Here is a 23,243-nt window from a genome sequence, read left to right on the forward strand (position 1 = left end):
CGTCAGCGTCGCTGGCTAGGCCAGCACTTCTGTTGCCCATTCCTAATTGTCCTCGAGAAGGTGGTGGGCCGCCTTCTTGAACTGCTACAGTCCATGTGGTGTACCCACAGAGCTGTTAGAGAGGGAATTCCAGGATTTTGATTCAGTGACAGTAAAGGAACGGCGATATAGTTCCAAGTCAGGATGGTGTGTGGCTTGGAGGGGAACTTGCAGCTGGTGTTCCCATGCATCTGCTACCCTTGTCCTTCTCGGTGGTAACGGTCGCAGGTTTGGAAGGTGCTGTCGGAGGAGCTTTGACGAGTTGCTGTAGTGCGTCTTGTAATTGGTACTCACTGCTGCCACTGTGTGTCGGTGGTGAAGGGAATGAATGTTTGTGGATGGGGTGCCAATTGAGGGGGCTGCTTTGTCCTGGATGGTGTTGAGCTTCTTGAGTGTCATTGGAGCTGCACTCATCCAGGCAAGTAATGCCCAGCACAGCTGGATCAACCATTTAGGTCTGAGATGAGGAGAAATTTCTACATAAGGTTGTGACTTTTTGGAATTTTCTATCCCAGAAGTCTCTGGATGCTCAATCGTTGAGTATATTTAAGACCGAGATCGATTGCTTTTTGGATACTAAGGGAATCAAGAGACATGGGAATAGGGCAGGCAAGTGGACTTGAGGTAAACAATCAACAGTGGTCTTATTGCATGGTGCAGCAAGCTGTACAGGCCATATGGTATACTCTTCCTCCTATTTATTTTGTTCTAATGGTAACAGAACTGCCTGCCAACATTTACTGTCTAAGCCACTTGGGAAAGGCAGCAGGGGGTTTCTAAGACTTTTGGAAAGATGCCCTAGAGTACCCATAGATACAGGAGAGGACAGCATACTACAGCATTATCACTACCACTAAGCTGGCATCCCAAGAGTCTGTGCCCTCAGGAGAGGGTGGTGAACAGGAGAATTATTTGTATTAGTGTGATGGCACCCAGAACAAGTTGGCATCATCAGTAAGAGAATGGTGTATTGGAGCACTATCTGTACCAATGGAGTCCACACCTCAACGTAAGTTAGCATTTCCTGGGCAGGAGTGGAATAAATTGAGGCAATAAACGTACTGAAAGGAACAGACTGAGAGCTAAGAGCACCACTTGGTTTCACACCACAACCAAAGCTAAAAATATTTCTTGCCTCCAACAAGCTGATGAGTGAAACAGGACATAACTTGATGTAGTGACAATATCGTCAAGTGGCTTGGGAGCGTCCTGCTCTGTCATTTGTGCAGTCAGGCAGTGCTTAGGGGCCAAGATGCTTGTTTACTGATTAAATGAACTCTGAATGGAGTACCGGAGGACATTCAAGATATCAATACCTGCAGCCATGTCAAATCAACCGTGAAGGACTATGTGCTCCCAGTTCTTAAGCACTCTCTTTAATCATATCTGTCAACCAGCCTGCATCTGGAGCTACTAGCCTGGTGTAGCATCTGTGTCTACTGACTTTCTTTCTTAATCAGAATATTCATGCTCCCAATGGTTAATCAATATTGCCTAAAACTGTTCAAAAATTTACATTGAGAGATAATTATCCATTACTAGCACTTCTTATTTTTCATATTTTTCTCTCTGCTATCCACCTCCTGCCTGTCTCCTCCTGCCCTTTTTGAAGGTGGTGACTGGTGCTGGGATACAGTCCCATGGATGCTGACTGCCCACTGGCGCTGCCCTTGAGTGAGCTTCTTTTGTATGTGGGATGTTCGGGATGAATGCCCACCAGCTGTTGGCATGCTGGGCACCAGAGCTGCCCTCGCCCAACAACCTAGCAAGCTCCCCTTCCACCAAGAACTGCAGAATAGCCATCAGCAGTGGAGATTTACCCCACGTACTAAGAACATGCTCGTAACTCTGTGGCACACAGCACACTGGGGAAATCTTCCCTCCCCCCCCCCCCAGGGCCTGAAGCCAAGCTCCAATTTCTCCCCATGATACCCCCAGGGGCCAATTGGCTGACCTGTGCAAATCACTGTAGTTTCAGCCCTTGTTATCACCAGCTCTGTTTACACACTGGTTTTAATGAGAGTGTTTGCACTGTTTCTGCAGGAAATGGCGGTCGAGGATGTTTGGACTGTACTTGTTGAAATGTGAGCCGAGGTTGTTTGCATTGCATTGCTAGAACTGGGAGCTGAGCATCTGTGTTAGAATCCCTTTGAAAAGGGTTGACGAGCACCCGCGAATAAAGATAAAGGCTTTCAGGCTAAATTCAGCATCTTATTGAATACGTTTAGGCACAGTGATCACAGCAGTTTTGTCCTCCTAAATCTGAATTTATTCCTTGCATTGTGCTCGAAATGCCGGCACCAGGCGTTTCTCTATAGATTGAAGCTGTGAAAGCAGACATACTTAGCTAGAGGATTACCCATTCCGATCTTCACCCACCCTGCTTTAATTCTGTATGTTAATTTGTCGATGGGCAATTAGGAGTGATGTGCTCACATGAAAATTGCAGTGACAAGCACTTAAGAGAGTAGAATTTAGCAATATCTACAACCGATTTTGCTTCAACCTGGGTCTTTGGAGAGGAAGTGAAAATAATCACTATAGCACCTTCACGACATCAGGATGTCCCACAGGTCTTTACAGCCAATGAAGTACTTTATGCAGTGTAGTCACTGTTGTAATGTAGCAAATGCAGCAGCCAATTTGAACAGCAAACTCTCACAAACGGATAATGACTGGATAATCCGATTTTAGCGGTTTTGGCTGAGGAATAAAATGTTGGCTAGGACACTGGAGAGAACTCCTCTGCTTGTCTTCAAAATGGTGCCTTGGGAAAGTTTACCTTCACCTGGAGGGGTAGATGGGGTCGCAGTTTAGCCTCTCATTCAAAAGATGGCATGTCCGACAGTGCAGCACTGCCTCAGCGCTGCCCTGGAGTACCAGCCTGGATTTCGTTCTCTAGTGTCTTTTGTGGGCTTTGAACTCACAATCTTCTGACTCAGAGCCGAGAGTGCTCCCAGCTGGCAGCTAACTGAGGGTAACTATGCCCCCTACTTGTCTTTAGAAGGAGACAGTGTTGCCAGTCTTGCTGTAATTTGCAGCACAATAGAACTCATTGAACTGCACCTTTGAAGACTGGTTATGGTCAGTGCATGTATGAAGGGTTGGCATCATGATGTCACTCAAGCCACAACAATCCAACGTTAATCACCATCAATAAATGGGCAACTGGTACGAGGACAGCATGTACCCTGGACCCAGGAAGGTCACAAGCAGGTAAAAAAAAAATAAGCAACCTGGTCTTCATTATACCACTGGCACACAAGAATAGGGTTGGCAGCTTTGGTTGGGCATTTTCCTGGAGGTTTCATCATGTGTGTCCAACAGTCCCAGCTGGTCCAACAGCTTCTTTCACCCCCTCCCTTCCAACCCCAACAACTTGATAATAACAGAAGAAAATGTTAAAAAGTTAAATTCTAACTCTCCTCTGATTTTACTCCTGGATTTGCTCACTGCAGCGCCCAGGAGATTAAAACCCATAAAATCCAGCAGACTCCAGGACAATCCTGGAGAGTGTGAAGTACACACTGTAAAAGTTCCTCTATCAGTGGCTGGTTGCCAATACAGGCCTTCTGTCATTGACTGCCACATTCCTGTGCTGACTCTCTATAATACCAACAACAGTGAGGCTCTGGCACAGGTAAGACAGTGGAAAATCTGGTCCTGTCCAGTTTAAAATACATTTTGCCTGACCATTTTAATGATAGGACGCCACAATCTTTATTTCTTTTGGGATAAATTATTATCTTAAAAAGAGGGGGGAAAAAAATTGTTGCTTATTGGCTCTCTCTCAGCTTTCTCACCAAAACAACTGGCAAAGTCACAAAATGGCTGATGTGGGCAAAAGTTGCATTCAGCAGTTATTTCCAGAATAGTTAATGTTCATCTTTAGGGCAATGCCAGAGGGTGATGTGTGAATTTGTGTAACAGTTGGCTACCCTTTTGTCAGACTCACCGCAGGGGTTTGCATTAGCGCTGGCGGGGGAGGGGAAGATGGGAGTCTGGTGTATTTTAATTCGAAACTCAGTGAAGTGTGTAACATGCTCAGGCAGCAGAGATGTGGACAGCTCGTGAATTGACTCAGGGCTGTTTGTGGCGGTCGGGTGCGGGGGAAAGATGGTTTAACAGATCACGTTCTCTTTGAAACAACGTTATTCGTGAGTAACAGTGCAGCTGGATAATAAACACATGGGTTCTTGTACCTTTGCCAAGATTAACTCTTCATTCTTTCCAAAGCTGTTGTGTGCAATGTATCCACAGCCACCTCACATGAACTGATTTGTACTACAGGAGCCAGTTCCCATGGCCTGGCTCTTGTGAACGGTTGCCAACTCTCCAGGAGTGTGCCAGTGGTATAATGGAGACAAGGTTGCTTATTTTTTGCCTATAAGACAGATTAGTTCAGAAGACCTGTAAATTTTTTATCAGCGGGTCTTTGCAACTGCTTGTGACCTTCCTGGGTCCTGTGCACATCATGTCCTTGTACCAGTCGCTGCCTTTGTAACTGAAGACCCCTGTCTGAGGGCCTAGCATCCAACAGTGATCGAGAGTCTCCAAAATGATTACTCTTATTAAAACGTCGTTTTTAGAAGTTGATTTGCGGTTTCTGTTTTTGGAATGTTTGTTTTCAGGATGAATTCACCAAGGCTCCTTTAGACAGCACCTTCCAAACCCATGACCACTACCACCTGAAGGGCAAGGGCAGCAGATAGATGGGAACGCCACCACCTGGAAGTTCCCCTCCAAGTTACTCACCATCCTGACTTGGAAATACATCGCCGTTCCTTCACTGTCACTGGGTCAAAATCCTGGAACTCCCTCCCTAACAGCACTGTGGGTGTACCTACACCACATGGACTGCAGCAGTTTAAGAAGGCAGCTCACCACCACCTTCTCAAGGGCAACTAGGGATGGGCAATAAATGCTGGCCCAGCCAGTGAAGCCCACATCCCGTGAATAAATAAAATAATAAATTTTACGCCTTGCCTCATAAACAAACAGGCTTTCCAAATAAACGGCCAACATCATTTCAAGCGGAATGGTCTCATTCTATATTTAGAAGATGTATCAATGCACAAGATATTACTGCATTGGAATCAAAACTCAACCTTCCATGAACCAATTTATATTATTTAACAAGAGAAACAAACTTACCTCCTGAGAGAGGAAAGGTATAATTTGTGCACAAATTGTGCTCAGTCTCTTCACAATTTCTGCCTGCAACAAAAAGAGATGTGAAGTTTGGATATTGCTACAGTTTAATCTTACAATGATCATCCACATAGTTACAGTTAGGACAGTCTCGGTCTTCAGTCTTTGAGGACCTGAGTCTGACTTCGTCCTTTATGGCATCCCAACTTATCGCAGCAAAATGGGATACAGGTACAAGGTCAGAATTACCTAGGACTATGATCCAGGGCCTATTTACACTTCTTAACTTGAATAAACTATTTCATAGAATGTAAACATTTATATCCTTTGAAATCACTGGCTAGACCCCAGCTGGACTGTTGTATCCAATTCTGGGTGCCACAATTTAGCAAATTCTTGGTGAAGATGCAGAGGAGATTTACTAGAATGGTATCAGGGATGAGGAATTTCAGTTACGTAGAAGTTCTACAAAGTTTCAACTGTTTTTCTTGGAGCCGAGAAATTTATGGGGAGACTTAATAGGTGTTCAAAGTTATGAAGGGTTTTGATAGATTAGATAGGGAGAAACACAGTTTCCACTAGCAGGAGGTTCAGTAACCAGAGGACACAAATTTAAAATAATTGGCACAAGAACCAGCGGAGAAATTTCGGAGCAAATTATTATGATCTGGAATTCACTGCCTGAAAGGGTGGTAGGAGTAGATTCTAATAAGAACTCAGCAGGAGAACTGTGTCTAGTTCTGGGCACCACATTTTAGGAAAGGTCTGAAGGCACTGGAGAGAGTGCAGAAAAGGTTCATGAGATTGGTTCCAGGGATGAGGAACTTCCGTTACGTAGTTAGATAGGAGAAGTTGGGACTGTTTTCCTTCGGGAAGATTGGGAGAAGTCAGTACATGAAGAAGGTTGAGAGGAGATTTGATAAAGGTATTCAGAATCATGACAGGTCTGGACAGAGTAGATAGGGAGGATCGAGAACAAGAGGTCACAGATTTAAGGTGATTAGCAAAAGAAGCACTGGAGACACGAGGAGAAACTTTTTTTTACACAGCGGGTGGTTAACATCTGGAATGCGCTGCCTGAAAGTGTTGTGGAGGCAGGTTCAATTGAGGCATTCAAGAGCGAATTGGATTATTATCCGAAAAGGAAGAACGTGCAGGGTTACGGGGAGAAGGCAGGGGAATGGCACTAGATGCATTTCTTATTTGAAGTGCCAGCACAGACATGATGGGCCAAATGGCCTCCTTCTGTGCTGTAACAATTCTGTGAACTTTCAAAAGGGGATTGGAAATATATTTCAAAACAAACAAAAAAATACAGGCGTGAGTTTCTGTGTAACATAAATCTGTTCTCAGGTTGAGATGGAAACCTAATAATTCCCTGTGCATTTCCTGCCACACCAGACATCCACCATCCACTTACCACAATATTGCTCTCCACACTAGTGAACTGTTATGGCCACATTTTTCTCTCTTTTTCTGCAATCTGGTTGGCCGCTATTGGACCAGTCATAAAGCAGAGGGTCCTTACAAATGTACAGGTACAAAGCCTCTTATTAAAATGGATGCTTGGCCAGCTAGACAAGACAGCAAAAGAGCATTACAAAGGCACCAACGATGATGGAAACCCTCTGGCCCATTCACCCTGTCCCATTCAAATGCAAGATTTTTTGTGTTACACAATGCAAACGCTCCCCAGCTGATCTCCTGGGAGACATACAAAACTAGATTTTTTTTAAAATATTCCACCTAGGCAATTGAAGCAACTCGAGGAGATTACTCGGACCCTGAATTCCCTGAAGACTACCCATTTTGTAACAAGTTGCTGCCCTCCCCATTCAGGAGCATTTCCAGCTCTGGCTTTATTCAGACAGACAGGTAGAGACCAGCTTTTTACGAAGGAAACCTGCAACGATTGCCTTGTTGTGAATGTGGTGTAGGAGGTCATTTATAAGAGTGAGTAAACGGGGTAGAGATTTGGTAAATATTATGCCTCTATTTTCCAGCTATAAAAACGTGTGGAGCGCTGACCAACAAAACAACCCAGGCAAGCAATGCAACGCGGTTAACTAATAAATAAACATGGGCATGGATCATTTGGGCCAAACAGCCTGTTTCTGTGCTGTAAATTCAAATAGAATATGACAGGGAGTTGCAATAATAGACCTTGGTAGTCAAAATGGAGGTGGTTAATGGCCATAAGACAGGAGGCGATGGTAACACTCCAAACAGAAAGGCGTTTGCAAATGACAAACTGCATGCATTATTAAAGAGAAGGAAGGCCTCCGGCTGCAGTGTTCTCCTGAGCTTTGTCGCCAGCCCAGGCTTCAATCTTGGAAGGCAGTTGAACTGCTCAAGTGTGTCCCTCAGTGTTAACACGCTCCCATTTATTCTCTACATTAGCATGTGTGATTGTATCTCGGAGGTGGAAATTGGAAGAGAAAAACAAAAGGGGGGGGTTGGAAAATGAATGTCGCCTGCCTAATTCACGGAAACGGCAAATAGCGGTAATCAAAATGACAACAGGTAGTTAATAATAGGTGGGATGATGTCAGTGCATTTCAGGCTGTTACACTTCGATGGCCACCAGTACATACAAGGTAAATGATGCTGGAACAACTGGGGAAATAGTCCCGTCAACTGAATTCTAATTGAACACTTTTAACTGTTTCTTTTTTTTTAAAAAAATCAGTGAGGAACTGTTCCAAGTGCCTGGTGGCTAAGTATGACACGTAGAGCGGCAACAGCAACAACCTGCATTTACATTGTCCTCTAACCATCCCGAGGTGTTTCGCAGAGGGCAATCATTAAACCAGATTTGGCACCCAGGTGCATCAGGGCAATATAGGGCCAGGTGGCAAAAAGCTTGAACAAACGGGTAGGTTTTAAAGGTGTGCGTTAAAGGAAAGTAGAAAGATGGGGAGGTGCAAGGAGAGGATTCCAGAGCTTAAGGCCCAGACAGCTGAAGGCATGATGGCCAATGGTGCAACGATTAAAATCGGGGCTGTACAGGAGAGCAGAATTGGAGCAACGCAGACAGCTCAGGGAGGTGGTGGGGCTGGAGAAGGTTATAGAGGATACGAAGGGGCGAGGCCATAGAGGGATTTGAAAACACGGATAAGCGTTTTAAAATGCTGACAGGCAAGAAGGTCCCATGCGGAATCCCAATTGCCAAGGTGCCTGTTTTCAGCTACCAGAGTCAACTGCTGGTCTCGAGGGGAAAAGGCCCATTGAAAAAAAAGAGGCACTAGAGGAAAGCCCATCAGCAGGTGGTTTGAGTTGGTACAGAGAGAAAAAACAACCGCTGTGCAGGACTGCTTTATACCAGAACTGATTCCTCACCCAGAGAGAGAGAGAGAGAGAGAGATATAAGGTAGAGGGCTGTGTTTACATCACAAACTCTCTGCTTCAGCAGCTGATCCTCTTTGTATGCGCATATTGCGATCACTCACAGAGCCTTCTTTATCAACAACAACCCAATGTTTTTACCACAGTCATTCACATGAGGGCAGGACAAGAGGGCAGGGGAACTGAGATCTCCTGCGAGTAATTAGAATACAAAGACAACACTACAATCACAGCAATCATAAATAGGTGACACCATGCTCCTGAAAAGGACTGACTCATTTACATGAAGCACTGGCTTCATGATTGAGGTGCCCGTGGCTAATGAGCACATTACTCTAGTTTGCACAAGGCTGAATACCCCGGTTTTTTAATTGATATTTTTCCATCCTTTTTTTGTCTGCCCTGAATAAAAATCCATTAAGAGCACTTCACATTACATTCCCAAGCTGTTTGATCTATTCATTGAGCGTTCCCATTATATCTAATGACCTTCCTCACATCGGACATGGTCTGGCTGAAGTGGCCATATGGGTACGTGAGAATACGACTGTGCTTCAGCACACAACCCAGGCTGACGTTCCAGTGCATCGACTGAGGGAGTGCTGCATTGTCGGAGGTGCAGTCTTTCAGAAATGTCAGTAAACCGGGGCCCTATCTGCTCTCTCAGGTGGGCAAAGATCCTCTCAGCACTATTTCAAAAGAAGGGCCGGAGAGTTCTCTGTCTCCACCTCCCATTCCCATGTACTGGGCCAATATTTATTCTTTGACCAGCATCATGAAAAAGAAAGATTATCTGGTCTTTAGCGCATTGCTGTTTACAGGAACTGGTGCAAAGCTGGGTTAAAAGAAAAGGAACTGCTCGATACTTAGCCCTCAACCAATATTGTTAAAACATATGACTCATCATTGCTGTTTGTGGGAGCTTGCTGTGCACAAATTGGCCGCTATGTTTCCTGATTTACAATAATGACTGCACTCCAAAAGCACTTCATTGGCTATAAGGCACTTTGCAACGTCCTGGGGGTTGTGAGAGGCACCATATCAATGCAAGTCTGCCTTTTTGTTCTTTTTATGATCTTTCACGACCACAGGACATCCCAAAGCGCATGACAGTCAATGGAGTACTTTTGAAGTACAGTTATTGTTGTAATGTCGGAAAAACAACAGCTAACATGCGCACAGCAAGCTCCAGCAAGTGTGCAGATGGACAGAACGTTAGGACACAGCTACACGCCATTCTCAGGTTTGGCCAGTGCTAGGGTGAAAGGTCGAGGGTCATTTCCCCAGTTGACAGGTTACTCGTTTCAGCCGTGCCATCGAGAGATTGGAGGTCAAGCCCGGTGGGCCAGCCTGGGTATTTTCCATTTTAGTCGCTTCCCCCCTCCTCAGGCCAACTTTCTGCCCTGCCACACCACCCCCCCACCCCCACCCCCTCCCGCCAGCCTTGCTGAACTATGGTTCTGTGAGCAACACGGGCATCTCGCCTGAGTGCCCATCATTCACTCAGCCTCTTAAGACTGCTAGATAGTATAAGAAAAAAAAAGCAGACCTGCACTAGAAATACAACCCCAGAATGTCGCAAAGCACCTTATGGCCAATGAAATGCTTTTGGAGTGCAATCACCATTGTAAAGCAGGAAAAACTGCAGACAATTTGCGCACAGCAAGCTCCCACAAACAACTATGATGGATGATCTGTTTTTAGCGATGTTAGTCGAAGGCTACATATTGAGCAGGACACTGGGGAGAACTCTTCTTTGAAACAGTGCCACGAAATCTTTTAGCTCTACCGTAGCGGTCAGACAGGGCCTCAGTTTAACATAATCAGTTTTGGCAGCAGATTCTGATTTTCCTCCCTCCCGCAGCCCTGCATCAGAGTGCCGCTCGAGACATTTCTCCAGGAATCCAGCCTGTAATCTGGGGCCTTGCTGGCCTGTGCACGGTTAACCATCTCCCTGTGTAAACTCCACTGAGCCGCCAGGGGACCGTGCTGTGGTCTGATACCTGCTTACAAAGCAGTGCGAGCAGCTGGGAGCATTTCATCGTCCAGGGAGAAAGCCAAAAGAAAGTAAACTGTAAACAATAACACACGCGCACACCAGCAAAAATATAAGGTGCACCTCCCACAAATATTTTAATCTTGACTGAGAAACCATCGCCCTCAGATCAAATCAGGAAATAAGAGACCACACAATGTCTCTTGTTAAAGGCCTCATACCAACTTCCGGCTGTTTTGAGGCATCAGTGCAATTAGAACCAGCGAGGCCGTTGTCATGGCAATGGTATCTACAGGACATGACATGACATGCTGCTGCTAGCGAACTGCAAATCTGCTTTCCCAACTCAGCCAGTTAGCTGTAGGCAGAGAGAGAGAGAAAGAGAGAGTCATGGGAAGCGGGCAGAGAGAGGGAGGGGGAGGGGCTGGGGTTGAGTTTACAATCATAAACATTTCATTAACGAGTTACCCAAGAGACTGCCAATGCTTTCCACGATTAAATAAATGATTTCCAAATGTGATGTCAAACAAGGCCCGCTCGAGCCCTTGGGCTTCCAAGCCAGTAAAACAGTGAGTAAATTAAACTGAAAGACCCTGCAAAACGAGTGCCACTGGGGACTGATGAGGAGTGGCTCCTACTGCTCAGAAAAGGTTAAAATTAAACACTGAGAAAATGCAGTTTCAGACCGCAAACCTATTCTGCTTGTGGCCAAATTAGGGTTGGGTTTTCCGATCAGCTTCATTCTCAAGTTGTTATGAACCAGTTTAAAATAATGCCGTTCCAGAAATCCATGCTTTAAGCTCTAAAATATTTGGCTAAGGATCAAACCCCTCAGGGGCAGACTGGCTCTCGAAAGAGTGGGTATGAGTCCCGTGTGGAAAGATGGGGACCAATGGAACCAGCTTCTATGGAACCATTTCACATGGGGCGTTCGGCAAATCTCCTATTTCCCCACGTGGCCACACCTGGAGTCCCTCAGGTGAGCCACTGAACCAAGGCCCCATCTGCCTAGTCTGGTGGATGTAAAAGGTCCCGCGGCAATTTTCGGAGAAGAGCAAGGGGTCCTTTGCATTTCTAGCCGATGTCAGTCAGCATCAACCAAAAAAAGAGGTTCAAGGGTCATTCACCTCGCTGCTGCTTGTGACATCTTGCCATGTTCAAAACGGCTGCCCCATTTGCCTTCAAAACAAGAACGTTTGAGGACTCTGGGTCTATACTCGATGGAGTTTAGAAGGATGAGGGGGGATCTGATTGAAACTTACAGAATACTGAAAGGCCTGGATAGAGTGGACGTGGGGAAGAGTTTCCATTAGTAGGAGAGACTAGGACCCAAGGGCACAGCCTCAGAGTAAAGGGAAGACCTTTTAGAACAGAGATGAGGAGAAACTTCTTTAGCCAGAGAGTGGTGAATCTATGGAATTCTTTGCCACAGAAGGCTGTGAAGGCCAGGTCATTGAGTGTATTTAAGACGGAGATAGATAGGTTCTTGATTGGTAAGGGGATCAAAGGTTACGGGGAGAAGGTGGGAGAATGGGGTTGAGAAACTTATCAGCCATGATTGAATGGCGGAGCAGACTCGATGGGCCGATTGGCCTAATTTCTGCTCCTATGTCTTATGGTCTTAAGACATTCACTTCACAAGGAGTTAATCACACGTCACGTGCTTTGCGACACTTACCAGGCCCAGTAAGGTTCAAGTTTTCCTTCTTTTTCCGTGGGGGCAACAATTTTATGCCCCGTCCTTTCAAGAGCTGACTGTTCTCTTCCCCCTACTACGTGAACAATCTTCCATTCCATACATACCATTATCAGGCCACCCCACATGCGCTTACATTCCTTATTCATTTAAAACCACGCCCTGGCAAGCAGTACTTTACCTTTGGGGTATCACATTTACCGGGTAGCCACTGGTGGTAGCTGTCCTGGAGAAGAGAAGAACGGCGGGGGGCAGGGGAGTGGCGGGGAGGTGTGGTGGTTGAAGAAGAGGACGTTTTTCTTATTCCTTCATGGGATGTGAGCGTCACTGGCTATAGGCCAGCATTTATTGCACATCCCTAATTGCCCTTGAGGAGGTGGTGGTGAGCCGCCTCCTTGAACCACTGCAAAACATGTGGCGTAAGTGCTGTTAGGAAGGGAAGTGAGGGGGTGAGGGGAAGGAAATTCGGGGCTAGTCGTACCCTCTCTGCTGAGGTGCAACATCCAATGTAAACAGACCTATAACAGAAACATCGCTTCTAATTGACTGGCCATTGAAACACAGACAGGAGACAAGTCATTAAGGTTCACACCATAATTAAACCTTGTTACACATGCACTCCAATTAGGGCTTATCCTGCTGCCACTGTGTTTATCGCCTGTACAAGCGCAATTGCTTAAAAAAAAAAGCACAACATTCTCAAGCGGAGGAGGGGAGAAAATTTCCCATCATGCAAGGTGAGCCGAGCAATATATATATATATATATATAAAAAAAAATTAAGAATGATGGCGGTGGGGGGGTGGGGAGGGAAGGAAAAATAAAGGTCTATTAAACAAAAGATGAATGAGAAAATTAGCGCTGACCCACAGCAAGTCGTTAAGATACCTCAGTGAGCATTATTTGCCATTATACAGATCGATACAGGTCGGGCTGCAGCAGCGATCTGTCACAAATGTACACACGCTTCAGTAGCACATGAAAATTGTGTTCTCCTTCATTGTTTGTCACTGGGCACCTTGCCAGGTTCATTCCACTGGCAGGGTGCCTGCTTTTTGATGTGCACACATATTCAGCCTGATTGATAGAGCAATGCAGCAGAACAAATTATGGCCATGAAATCGGTCCAGAGAGCTGGGAGCAGTTCCTGTCCCAGCGAGACTTCCATTTATTTGTATTACGATAGCAGCGTCAGCAAGGTCACTGGCAGCCAGTTCCCAGAAAGCAGCCAGCCAAAGCTGTTTACCCAGAAGAGCTCCCTTCTTTTTATTTCCCCAGAAATCAATACTCCCCCCCACCCCACCCCTGCCCCCAGCAGCCCTCGGGGCATGCTAAGCGGCAGTGACAACTGGTCAATGACACGGCTATGGGGGAGGGCAGGAAGGAAAGCGGGTGTTGGAGGGAGAGAAAAGAAGAGGGATGATGATGATGAGGAAAAAAAATAGGAAGACTGGCACTTCTTTTTGCCTTTATTCTTTCGTGGGACGTGAGCGTCAGTGGGAAGGCCAGCATTTGTTGCCCATCCTTGAACTGAAAGGTTTACTAGGCCATTTCAGAGGGCAGCTAGGAGTCAACCACATTGCTGTGGGCCTGGAGTCACGTGTAGGCCAAACCAGGTAAGTATGGCAGATTTCCTTCCCTGAAGGATATTAGTGAACCAGGTGGGTTTTTACGACAATCGATGATAGTTGCCATGGTCACCTTTACTGAGACTAGCTTTCAATTCCAGATTCATTAATTGAATTTAAGTTCCACCAGCTGCCTTGGTGGGATGTCCCCAGAGCATGAGCCTGGGCCTCAGGATTGCTAGTCCAGTGACATTACAACTATGCCTATGGCGCCTTTTACAGCAACAGAACAATTTTTGGAGTGTAGTTACAGGTGTAATGTAGCAAACACAGCAGCCAATTTGAACAAAGAGCTCCCACACATATTTTATTAACCAGATAATGTGATTTAGTGAGCAAAGGAGGGGAGAAATGAGGGGATGGTGATAGTGGTGAAGCGGGCAGTGGTGTAAAGAGGGCGGAGACGGGGGAAGAGAAGATGATGGATTTAAGGCAAAGGGATAAGGTGAAGAGTGGGGGTGGGGGAGTGGCTGGTGGAACTGGTGATAGAAGATGGGGGGGGTAAGACACTTTTACAGGTTTAGGAGGTTGTTGCTCAAGTGGACTTGGCGATGCTCTTGACCATTTAACCTTCCACCAGGCACCATTCTCTATCAGGTGCAGAGCCAGCAAAAGCGAATATCAGTGTCGAGGCCTCCAAGAACATCACTCTCTGCTTCTCGCAGAGAATTGAAAGGCGGGGGCCTTTTTTATTTTCAAACAGCGAGTTCCATGGGCCAACAGTCAAGTGCAGCTTGTTAACATAAAAGTGCCTCCTCACTCCCTATTACATGCTTGTCCTCCCGGACGAGCACCTTGCTTCCAGTACTCTCCCTCTTTCGGTTTTCAGTCAGGCGCTAGTCAGGCTAGGGAGCCTATTCCCATTGAGTGCTATCGGTTATGCCCTCTGTGAAAGTGCCTTCACTTAAAGCCATTTATTATCACATTGATTGAGAGCTCTGAGCGAGGTCACCAGCCACAAAAAAAAATCATTATTTTATGTTTTTGATCAAATGCCTTCAGGGCTGCAGTGGCAATCTCCTCCATTTTAAAATTTATAACAAGTTGGGGATTATGTACGTTGTAATGGAAATTCAATAAATAAAGAGTTTGGCATGCAATAAGACTGCAGCTTGCAACCTGGACTTAGAATGCAAATTGCCAAGATAGTCATTGCAATGTGTGGTTTGACTTGCCAAAGGGTCCCAGTGAATTGAAGCAGAAATTCTGCAGTTCCTGCCTCCTCCTTACTGTGAAATTTTATGATTCTACGTTACGATTCGGTATTTTTCCCTTCACTATACCCTGCTCCACTCCTCAAGGCACTGGCTTTGGCCAGGATGCCAGCAGGACCCGGTATCTGACCCCCGTGGCCTTTATCATCAGTGTGAACCCCGGCAGCAAACGTTAAGACTACTTGGCATGAGCAGCCTCGCAGCCCAACCTTGTCCCGTGGTCACTCAAAGTCTGCACACGCACACTTTCCACTTCAGATCAATAGACAGCAACGAGCTGGAGAACTCTGGGCTCTTTACCTCTGCCATTGTCAAGAGATGCTGACACCAATTATAGCAGCTTACCGCAGCCCCTGGCTGAGATCAGGGCAGCCCATGCAGCGCACCTGGGGCCTTTTGGTTTGATCAGCTTTGTACCACGTTGTGTATTGATGTTTATCAGCACAGCCAGTAAGAGAGGCCATTAACTGCTCTTAGAGGTGCCTTCACATTGGATGCAGAAGGGTAGTGTATCAATGGCACCCAACGTGCAGGGATTTGAAAAACATTTTTCCTGTGTGTGAGCATTACTGGCGAGGCCAGCGTTTATTGCCCATCCCACAGGGAGAGGTGGTGGCGTAGTGGTATCATCGCTGGACTAGTAATCCAGAGACCCAGGGTAATGCTCTGGGGATCTGGGTTAAAATCTGGAATTTAAAAGTCTAATGATGACCATGAAACCATTGTTGTTAAAAACCCATCTGGTTCACTAACGTCCTCCCTTTAGGGAAGGAAATCCGCCGTCCTTACCTGGTCTGGCCTACATGTGACTCCAGGCCCTTTAATGCCCTCTGAACTAGGGATGGGAGTAAGAAGTGCTGGCCTGGCCAGTGAGGCCCACATCCCATGAATGAATAAATACCCTTGAGGAAGCAGTACTGAGCTGCCTTCTTGAACCGCTGCAGTCCACGTGGTGTAAATACACACACAGCTCTACCACTGTAGTGGGCTGATACAACTGAGTGGCTTGCTAGACCATTTTAGAGGCAATCAGGTTGCTATGAGTCTGTAGTTACATGTAAACCAGACCAGGGAAGGGTGGCAGATTTCCTGCACTGAACAGCATCAGTGAACCAGATGCTGCTCTATTGACAAATCTGGTAGTTTCATAATCATTTTTAATGAGACTTACATTTCATTAATCAATTGAATTGAAATTCCCCCAGCTACCATGGTGGGGTTTGAACTCATGTCTCCAGAGCATTAGTCCGGGCCCATGCGTTATTAAGCCAGTGACATGGGGCATTATTTAATTGAGGCGATGGGCATCTATCCTGCTGGCTAGAAAGCCAGCAGCAGCCCCGCGTCGCCTCCTTTGGGAAGGCTCACCGAATTATGTGCCGAAAAAGCACCTAAGTGGCCAGTGGTGATGGCCTACCCCAGGGTTACCGGGTGGGGGGGTGGAGGGGAGGGGGCAAACAGAAGCCGGCAGTGCAGTAGTCCATTGCGGGCCGCACCAATGGGAATGGTGCAAGCTGCCAGCAATGTACCCAGGGGGAGGCCAGGATTGCCATGGGACCCAGGCCACAGGTGAGTGGTGGTGGCATGGGAGTCACGGAAGGTGAGGGAGTGGAGTGAGGGAGGGGGTGGGTGGCAGCAGAGGCAGGAGGGTGACTCTTAACCTCCCACTTTTCCCAATGTTGGGTCCCTCCATCAGGCACTGAGGCCTGGATGTTTTGCTGCAACGGTGAAGCTCTCCGTCATGGCGAAAATCTCAGAAAATGGACAAAATTTCTAAGTCCTGCCCCCAAGCCTGCCATTTCCCAACTTCACAGGGGCGGGGTTGGAGTCGGGCCATGGTTCACACATGCGCGATTCGTGGAGGCATCTGGCCATTTCAATTGCCAGCTGCCTCCGCTGACTTCTGACTTTTGAACCCCAGCTGCATGAATCCCGGAGTGCGCAGAGCAGACCAGGTTAAGTGGTGGTTTGAACTTGGCGGATTCTTTGGGAGAAGTAAGGCACCCTTTGGGATTGTTAGAATGAAACATGTTTATGCATTTTTACACAAAAACTCATTGGAACTGGCAAGCTGTCCAGTAACTGTCAAGCAGTCAAGGAACTGTCAAAGGACACTAGATGAGTTGACATGTAGGGGGTAATGGCAAAAGGTGATGGGTGGGGCTATGGAGTGGCATGTGTTGGCACTAAGTTGACATGGGGTGAGGGGCCATGGGGGTGCATAGAGGGGCATGGGTGGTATGGGTTGGCACAGATGGGGCACAGGGAATGTGTGGGGGGTGGTGAGCAATGAAGGGTGGAGGGATGTTTTTTGTTTGTTTTTAAATTTAAACACAGTACCGGAGGACAGAGGCAGGCTTGTGTCCAGTCGCTTCCACACCCAGCGACCTGTGCACTCATTCCGGGGTCGCCCGCCCCCGATTCCTATTTCAGCCTGCCCCTCCCCGCCTGAAAATCTGACCGACAGGCGGTCATTTTTAAAGGTCGAGTTCGCCGGGCCAGGAAATCTCCCGTCTCTGCGCCCCCAACCTGGGGATGATAATCTGGGCCTGAGTGTCGTCGGATGAGGGGCTCCACCCTTGGAAGGCCGCAAGCAACCCCAATGGGCTTTGTTTTTAGCTGCTGGCTGAGTGCCAGCTGTGACGGGGTGAGGCCGTTAAATGGGCATTAATTGCCCCCCACTTAAGTGCAACAATTGGCAGTGGGGCAGGAATGCCATCTACAAGGAGGGCAGACGCAGGGGGGCATCAGGGTCCTCACCCTCCTGCCTGATTAAATGCCCCTCACAGCCTCCAAATCTGGTATGTGGGAAGGGGGGCATTAAATACTTCCCATTAAAACTCTGTCCTGCACACTATGACACCCACAAGGTAAAACGTCACTGGATTCACAGCAGCCGGCCTGCTTGGGCCTGCACAGGTGCATGAGGCCTGCCAGCGCAATCCAGCAGCCCAAACTCCGAGACCTACAGCTCAAGTTGCCGGCCCTGCCTCCCCTCTACTCTAAAGCCTACGGGCGACAGAAATGTGAATAACTGCAAAGGTCTGTCACGTACTCTACATGCGTCACCAGTATACATAGAAGAACTGTCACAGGGCATCAGGCATGTTAAAGTACATCATTTGTTCTACACTCATTTGCTTTGTTCTTCAACACCATGTTTTGCGCTGAATTATGTATATACCGGCTCACCGCCTACTGAGTCTTCTCAACTCACAGCGTATCTGCTGACCCTATCTAGGTTGGCTCGTCTGTTCAGTGTAAGGCAGCTATTAGGAGAGGGATGCGTGTCCACAAGATTGTGGAATAGGAAATGGGCTCCTGCATTTAGTCATTCCGCCTGATTCGAGTGTGTGATAAATAATCAGGGTGGCAATGAGGGGAGCTTCAAATATAAGATATGATTTCTGTGGTGCTAACTACTACAATTAGAAGGTTCAGTGATGAGCCCAGAGGGCCTCCTTCACCTTACTGATCGCAGCTCAAACAACCTCTATATGCCGCTGACCCCTTCCACCTATTTATATTATGACCGAACCTCCTGTACCTCTGGTGTTTATGGGACAGAGACCATTTGCTATCTGCACTCCCAAGTCACACACGGGCCGCACAGCCTCACAGCTCACGCAAGGCCTGCTCTGTGCGCCATGAATCCCATTTTATGTCAAGGTTCTAAACTGGCAGCACATGGGGCCAGTTCTAAAATGGGCGCCTGATCCACCTAATCCTAAGCAGTTCCAAGGCCAACAAAGCGGAGTGTCCTTTGCCCCTCCCCTCACCCCCTTCCAAAGCTGCTGAGGATGCAAAGACCTTTCATACCTTCAGCCATCAATAGCCTCTCAGGCACCAACTACTCTCCCCCAAGGCCGTATGGTGACTAGAGGATGAAAGGATTGCTGGAATTATTAGAAGGTGGAAATGCCATTTCAGAGTTAGAAAGGTGATGAACAATGGGCTCAGTCCATAATGTATTAAATCAGGAAATACCCAACTTACCTCAGAATTTCACTGAAATTATTTTTTTCAGCCGTGGCTCAGTTGGGACCACGCTTTTCTCTGAGCCAGAGTAGTATGGATTCGAGTCCCAAACCAAGACTGACACGCCAGTGCAGTACTGAGTGAGTGCTGTTCTGTCAGAGGTACCGTTTTTCAGATAAGTTGGTAAACCAAGTTCCTGCCTGCCCTTTCAGGTGGGCACAACAGATCCCACGGCACTATTTCAAAGAAGAGCAGGGGAGTAATCCCCAGTGTCTTGGCCACTATATATCCCTCAATCAACATCACAAAAAGAGATTATCTGGCCGTTGTTACACTGTTGTTTGTGGGATCTTGCTGTGCACAAATTGGCTGCCACGTTTCCTACATTACAATTGTGACTACATTTCAGAAGGTACACGATTGACTGTCAAGCACCACGGCACATCCTGAGGTCCTGGGAAGCTATAAGCTCTTTATTTTTAAAATGTGTACCAGCACATTGCGTCAGCTTCAGCGGAATTAACACCCACCCCCCACCCCCTCCCCCACAGTCAGGAATCGATCACTTTGTCAAGTGGGTTTCTTCTTTCTCCGACCAGAATGCTTTGGGCTCACCAATTTTGATTGCTTCAACTGGTGTCACATCTTTTTTTTCCCCCCACCGAATAAAAAGTTTCTGTTTAGAAACCGCGCCATTAACCCAGCTCCAGATCAGTCTAGGGGGGGGTGGGTGCAGGGGGAAAGAGGCGGAAAAAATCCGCTACCCAAATGTAGGAGTTCTGAACACGTTGTGCTCTTGTGAAAGATCAACAAGGCAAAGAAAGAAGTGACTTTAACTGCAGTTTCATTCCCCTATAAAGTTCCCCTCCAAGCGCCACGCAATCCTGATTCAGAACTATAATCGCCTTTCCTTCACTGTCGCTGGGTCAAAACCCTGGGACTCCTTTCCTAACAGCACTGTGGCTGTACCCACACCACATGGGCTGCAGTAGTTCAAGGAGGCAGCTCACCACCACTTTCTTAAGGGCCACGAGGGATGGTTGACAAATGCTGGCCTAGGCAACGATGCCCACATCCCATGAACGAATATTAAAAAATTGTACTCCTTGCCATCAGAAGAAAATGGTGCCTAGGTTACATTTTTTTTTAAAGAAATGTAAACCACATTGGTGTATAAGATGTTAAGTTATATGTAGGGAACTCTAAAACGATGGCCTATCAGAAACTTGGATGTCAGGTTTTTACTGGAGCTTTGAGCACTATTCACATATCGCCCCTATTGATAAAGCACAGGATACTGTATTTACCACACTCTCTGTCCTGTCACCTTCAATAATTTATGTACATATACACCCAGGTCCCTCTGCTCCTGCACTCCTTTTAGAATCGTACCCCTTACTTTACATTGTCTTTCTGCATTCTTCCTATCAAAATGAATCACTTCACACTCCTCCATTAAATTTCAACTACCTCTTGTCCACCCATTCCACCAAATTGTCTATGCCCTTTTGACGATCGGCACTATCCTTCTCACAATTCACAATACTTCCAAGTTTTATATGGTACGCAAATTTTGGAATTGTGTCCTGCACACCTTGGCACGATTCATTAATATATCTCAGGAAGAACGAGGGTCCTAACACTGATCCCTGGGGAACTCCACTATAGATCTACCTTCAGTCTGAAAAACAACTGTTCCCCACTACTCTGTTTCCTGTCACTCAGTCAATTTTGTATTCATGTTATTACTGTCCCTTTTATTCCATGAGCTTTAACTTTGACATGCGCATTTTATCAAGTGCCTTCTGGAAGTCCATGTACACCTCATCAACAGCATTACCCTCTTCAGCCCTGTCGGTTATCTCATCATTAAACTCAAGCCAAGTTAGTTAAACACAATTTGCTCGTAAGAAATCCATGCTGGCTTTCCTTAACCTACGGTTACCCAAATCAATTTTGTCCCAAATTGTTGTTTCTAGAAGCTTCCCCACAACTGAGGTTAAACTGACTGGCCTGTAGATGCTGGTTTATCTTTACACCCCTTTAAGAGCAATGGATTTGTTTTCTGGTGAGGGTTGGAAGTAACAGGCATCAAATTAATCGTGGGTAAGGAAACCTCCTGTTGATTACCGCCTAACGCCCTCCCTCAGGGAGGCGGTGGCATAGTGGTATTGACACTGGACTAGTATTCCAGAGACCCAGGGTAATGCTCTGGGGACCTGGATTCGAATCCCAAGGCAGATGGTGAAATTTGAATCCAATAAAAATTAAAAGTCTTAACGATGACCATGAAACCATTGTCGATTGTTGCTGAAACCCATGAAGGAAATCTGCCATCCTTACCTGGTTTGGCCTACATGTGACTCCAGACCCATAGCAATGTGGTTGACTCTCAAAAAAAAAAGCCCTCTGAACAAGGGCAATTAGGGATGGGCAATAAATGCTGCCTTGGAGTTGGCTGCTGCAGATTACAAGCTCTCTGTTCTCCGTATGTCTGTAGTCTTCACATGATGCTGTGTATTTATATCAGGCTTCAACCTGATATTGTTATTGACTACACTCTGCACATATTCAAGTCTGTATTAAGTGTACATTTGCTCCAGCCAAGCGTAGCAGCGCACAGTGTCTGCCCTACAGTGCCCTTCCTTCACCAGTTCAGAGATTGAGGACCCAATTCTTTAGCGGTAAGCCGTCCTCATCAAAACCTGCTTAGAAAAATCCTATTAAACTCAAATCCAGAGCCAGTAATGAAAGCTTTAAGCATCACGAGCAAACTGGGGAGTGTGGGTTGGGGGTGGGGGGAGCCTAGTAACAAGAGAATGGTTTCAAAGTAGCACAATGTGCAATTACTCAGCCACTTCTGAAGAGCCCAGGGGAGTGCGAGTGATGGACCTGCATGCTGGCAGACTAATGAATGAACCGACTTAGTGAATCTCAGGAAACGGCTGCCATAACAGCGGGGAGAGGTCAAATTCACTTTATTGCTGCCTGCTTCGGATTGCAGGAGTCGCCCAATGGATTATCAGTGGGACAACAACAACCTTCAAGTAAAAAAAGGAGACAAAACAAAATATAATGGGCCCCGTGTAGCCGTCTAGAGAAGGGAATGGCATGCCAGGTAGTTGTGCTATCTGACGCTACACACAGCCCTGCGACTGATCCTGCATTCAATGATGTAGAATGATACATGGATTTCTCCCACTAGCCACACCATCTGAAAGGTTTCAATTAACAGGAGTCTGTCCGACACAAAACACTTATTAGCCTTCATCACCTGAGTGAGAGACTAAAACCCTTTAGACTTTCTTGTTCTACGATAATATGCTATTCCTGGATGTGACAGCCTGATGGTTTAAATAGGGAATCGACCAGTCTTGTACTAACAGCTTGGTTTTGCTTTCTATGGCAAGAGTCAGATAATGAGGCAGTCTTTAGGACCAAACGACTGTGTTCTCCTTACCTCCCATCCCCACCACATAACGTTATAAAATTTATAAATTTCTCATAAACTTTCCCTCATGGTTCTCTGCAGTGTTTTATTATCTTAAAGAAAGGACAGACAGATTTAAGTGCCCTATTTTTGTTATGTGAACTGGACGGAGAAGCATTACAGTGGGAGCTCCTATCTTGCATTTCTGACAGGGAGAACACTAGAGAACAATAAACACAAGCCTGTGTCGAAAATTTATTGCAATCCTTTGTTTCCATTGTTTGCAATGGGAAAATGCCAAAAGGATGGGCCATAATTCTTCCTCCTGTACCCGGTGGTACCAGTGAATTATTGTAAAGAGGCACAACAGAGGCCTTCTTAATAGGAATAGCTCTGCAGCAACTAAGTGCTCCCTTTATACTGTCACTTACAATAAGTGAAGGTTGTAGAGAATATGGGAACTGAATAGTTTTATGTCTGGGAGAATTTTCCTTTTATGCAGAGGTTCCTGCCTCACAGCACTTCACCATTGCTACATCTCCAGTTCCTTGCCTGGTGGAAATCATGTACTTGCCCTCTGAGCAGTTTGCCGAGTTAATCTTGCCCCCCATTTGCTGCATTTCTAAGCCAGCATGACAAATAATCAGCTGCCCCTGGCCTGGTGTCTGTGCAATTTGATTTCTCAATGTCCTTCAATAAAGCTAAATTCCACACTGAGTTCTAAACAAAAGCTTATTTCAAATCAGATGCGTTTCCAAAAAATTTGG

At 46.4% G+C, this 23,243-nt stretch overlaps 1 protein-coding gene across 8 annotated transcripts in view; it reads right to left on the reverse strand.

Annotated features, from left to right (window-relative positions):
* Positions 1–23,243, reverse strand: part of LOC144688934 (transducin-like enhancer protein 4) — a 200,474-nt gene that overhangs the window by 131,092 nt on the left and 46,139 nt on the right. For all 8 annotated transcript variants that reach the window (XM_078555984.1, XM_078555980.1, XM_078555983.1 and 5 more), the window contains exon 5: positions 5,194–5,256. In XM_078555984.1, the coding sequence (XP_078412110.1) occupies positions 5,194–5,256 (63 nt within the window). The remainder of the gene's footprint in view (positions 1–5,193; positions 5,257–23,243) is intronic.

The sequence above is a fragment of the Cetorhinus maximus genome, chromosome 13 (genome assembly GCF_964194155.1).
Source record: "Cetorhinus maximus chromosome 13, sCetMax3.hap1.1, whole genome shotgun sequence".
NCBI classification, from domain to species: domain Eukaryota; kingdom Metazoa; phylum Chordata; class Chondrichthyes; order Lamniformes; family Cetorhinidae; genus Cetorhinus; species Cetorhinus maximus.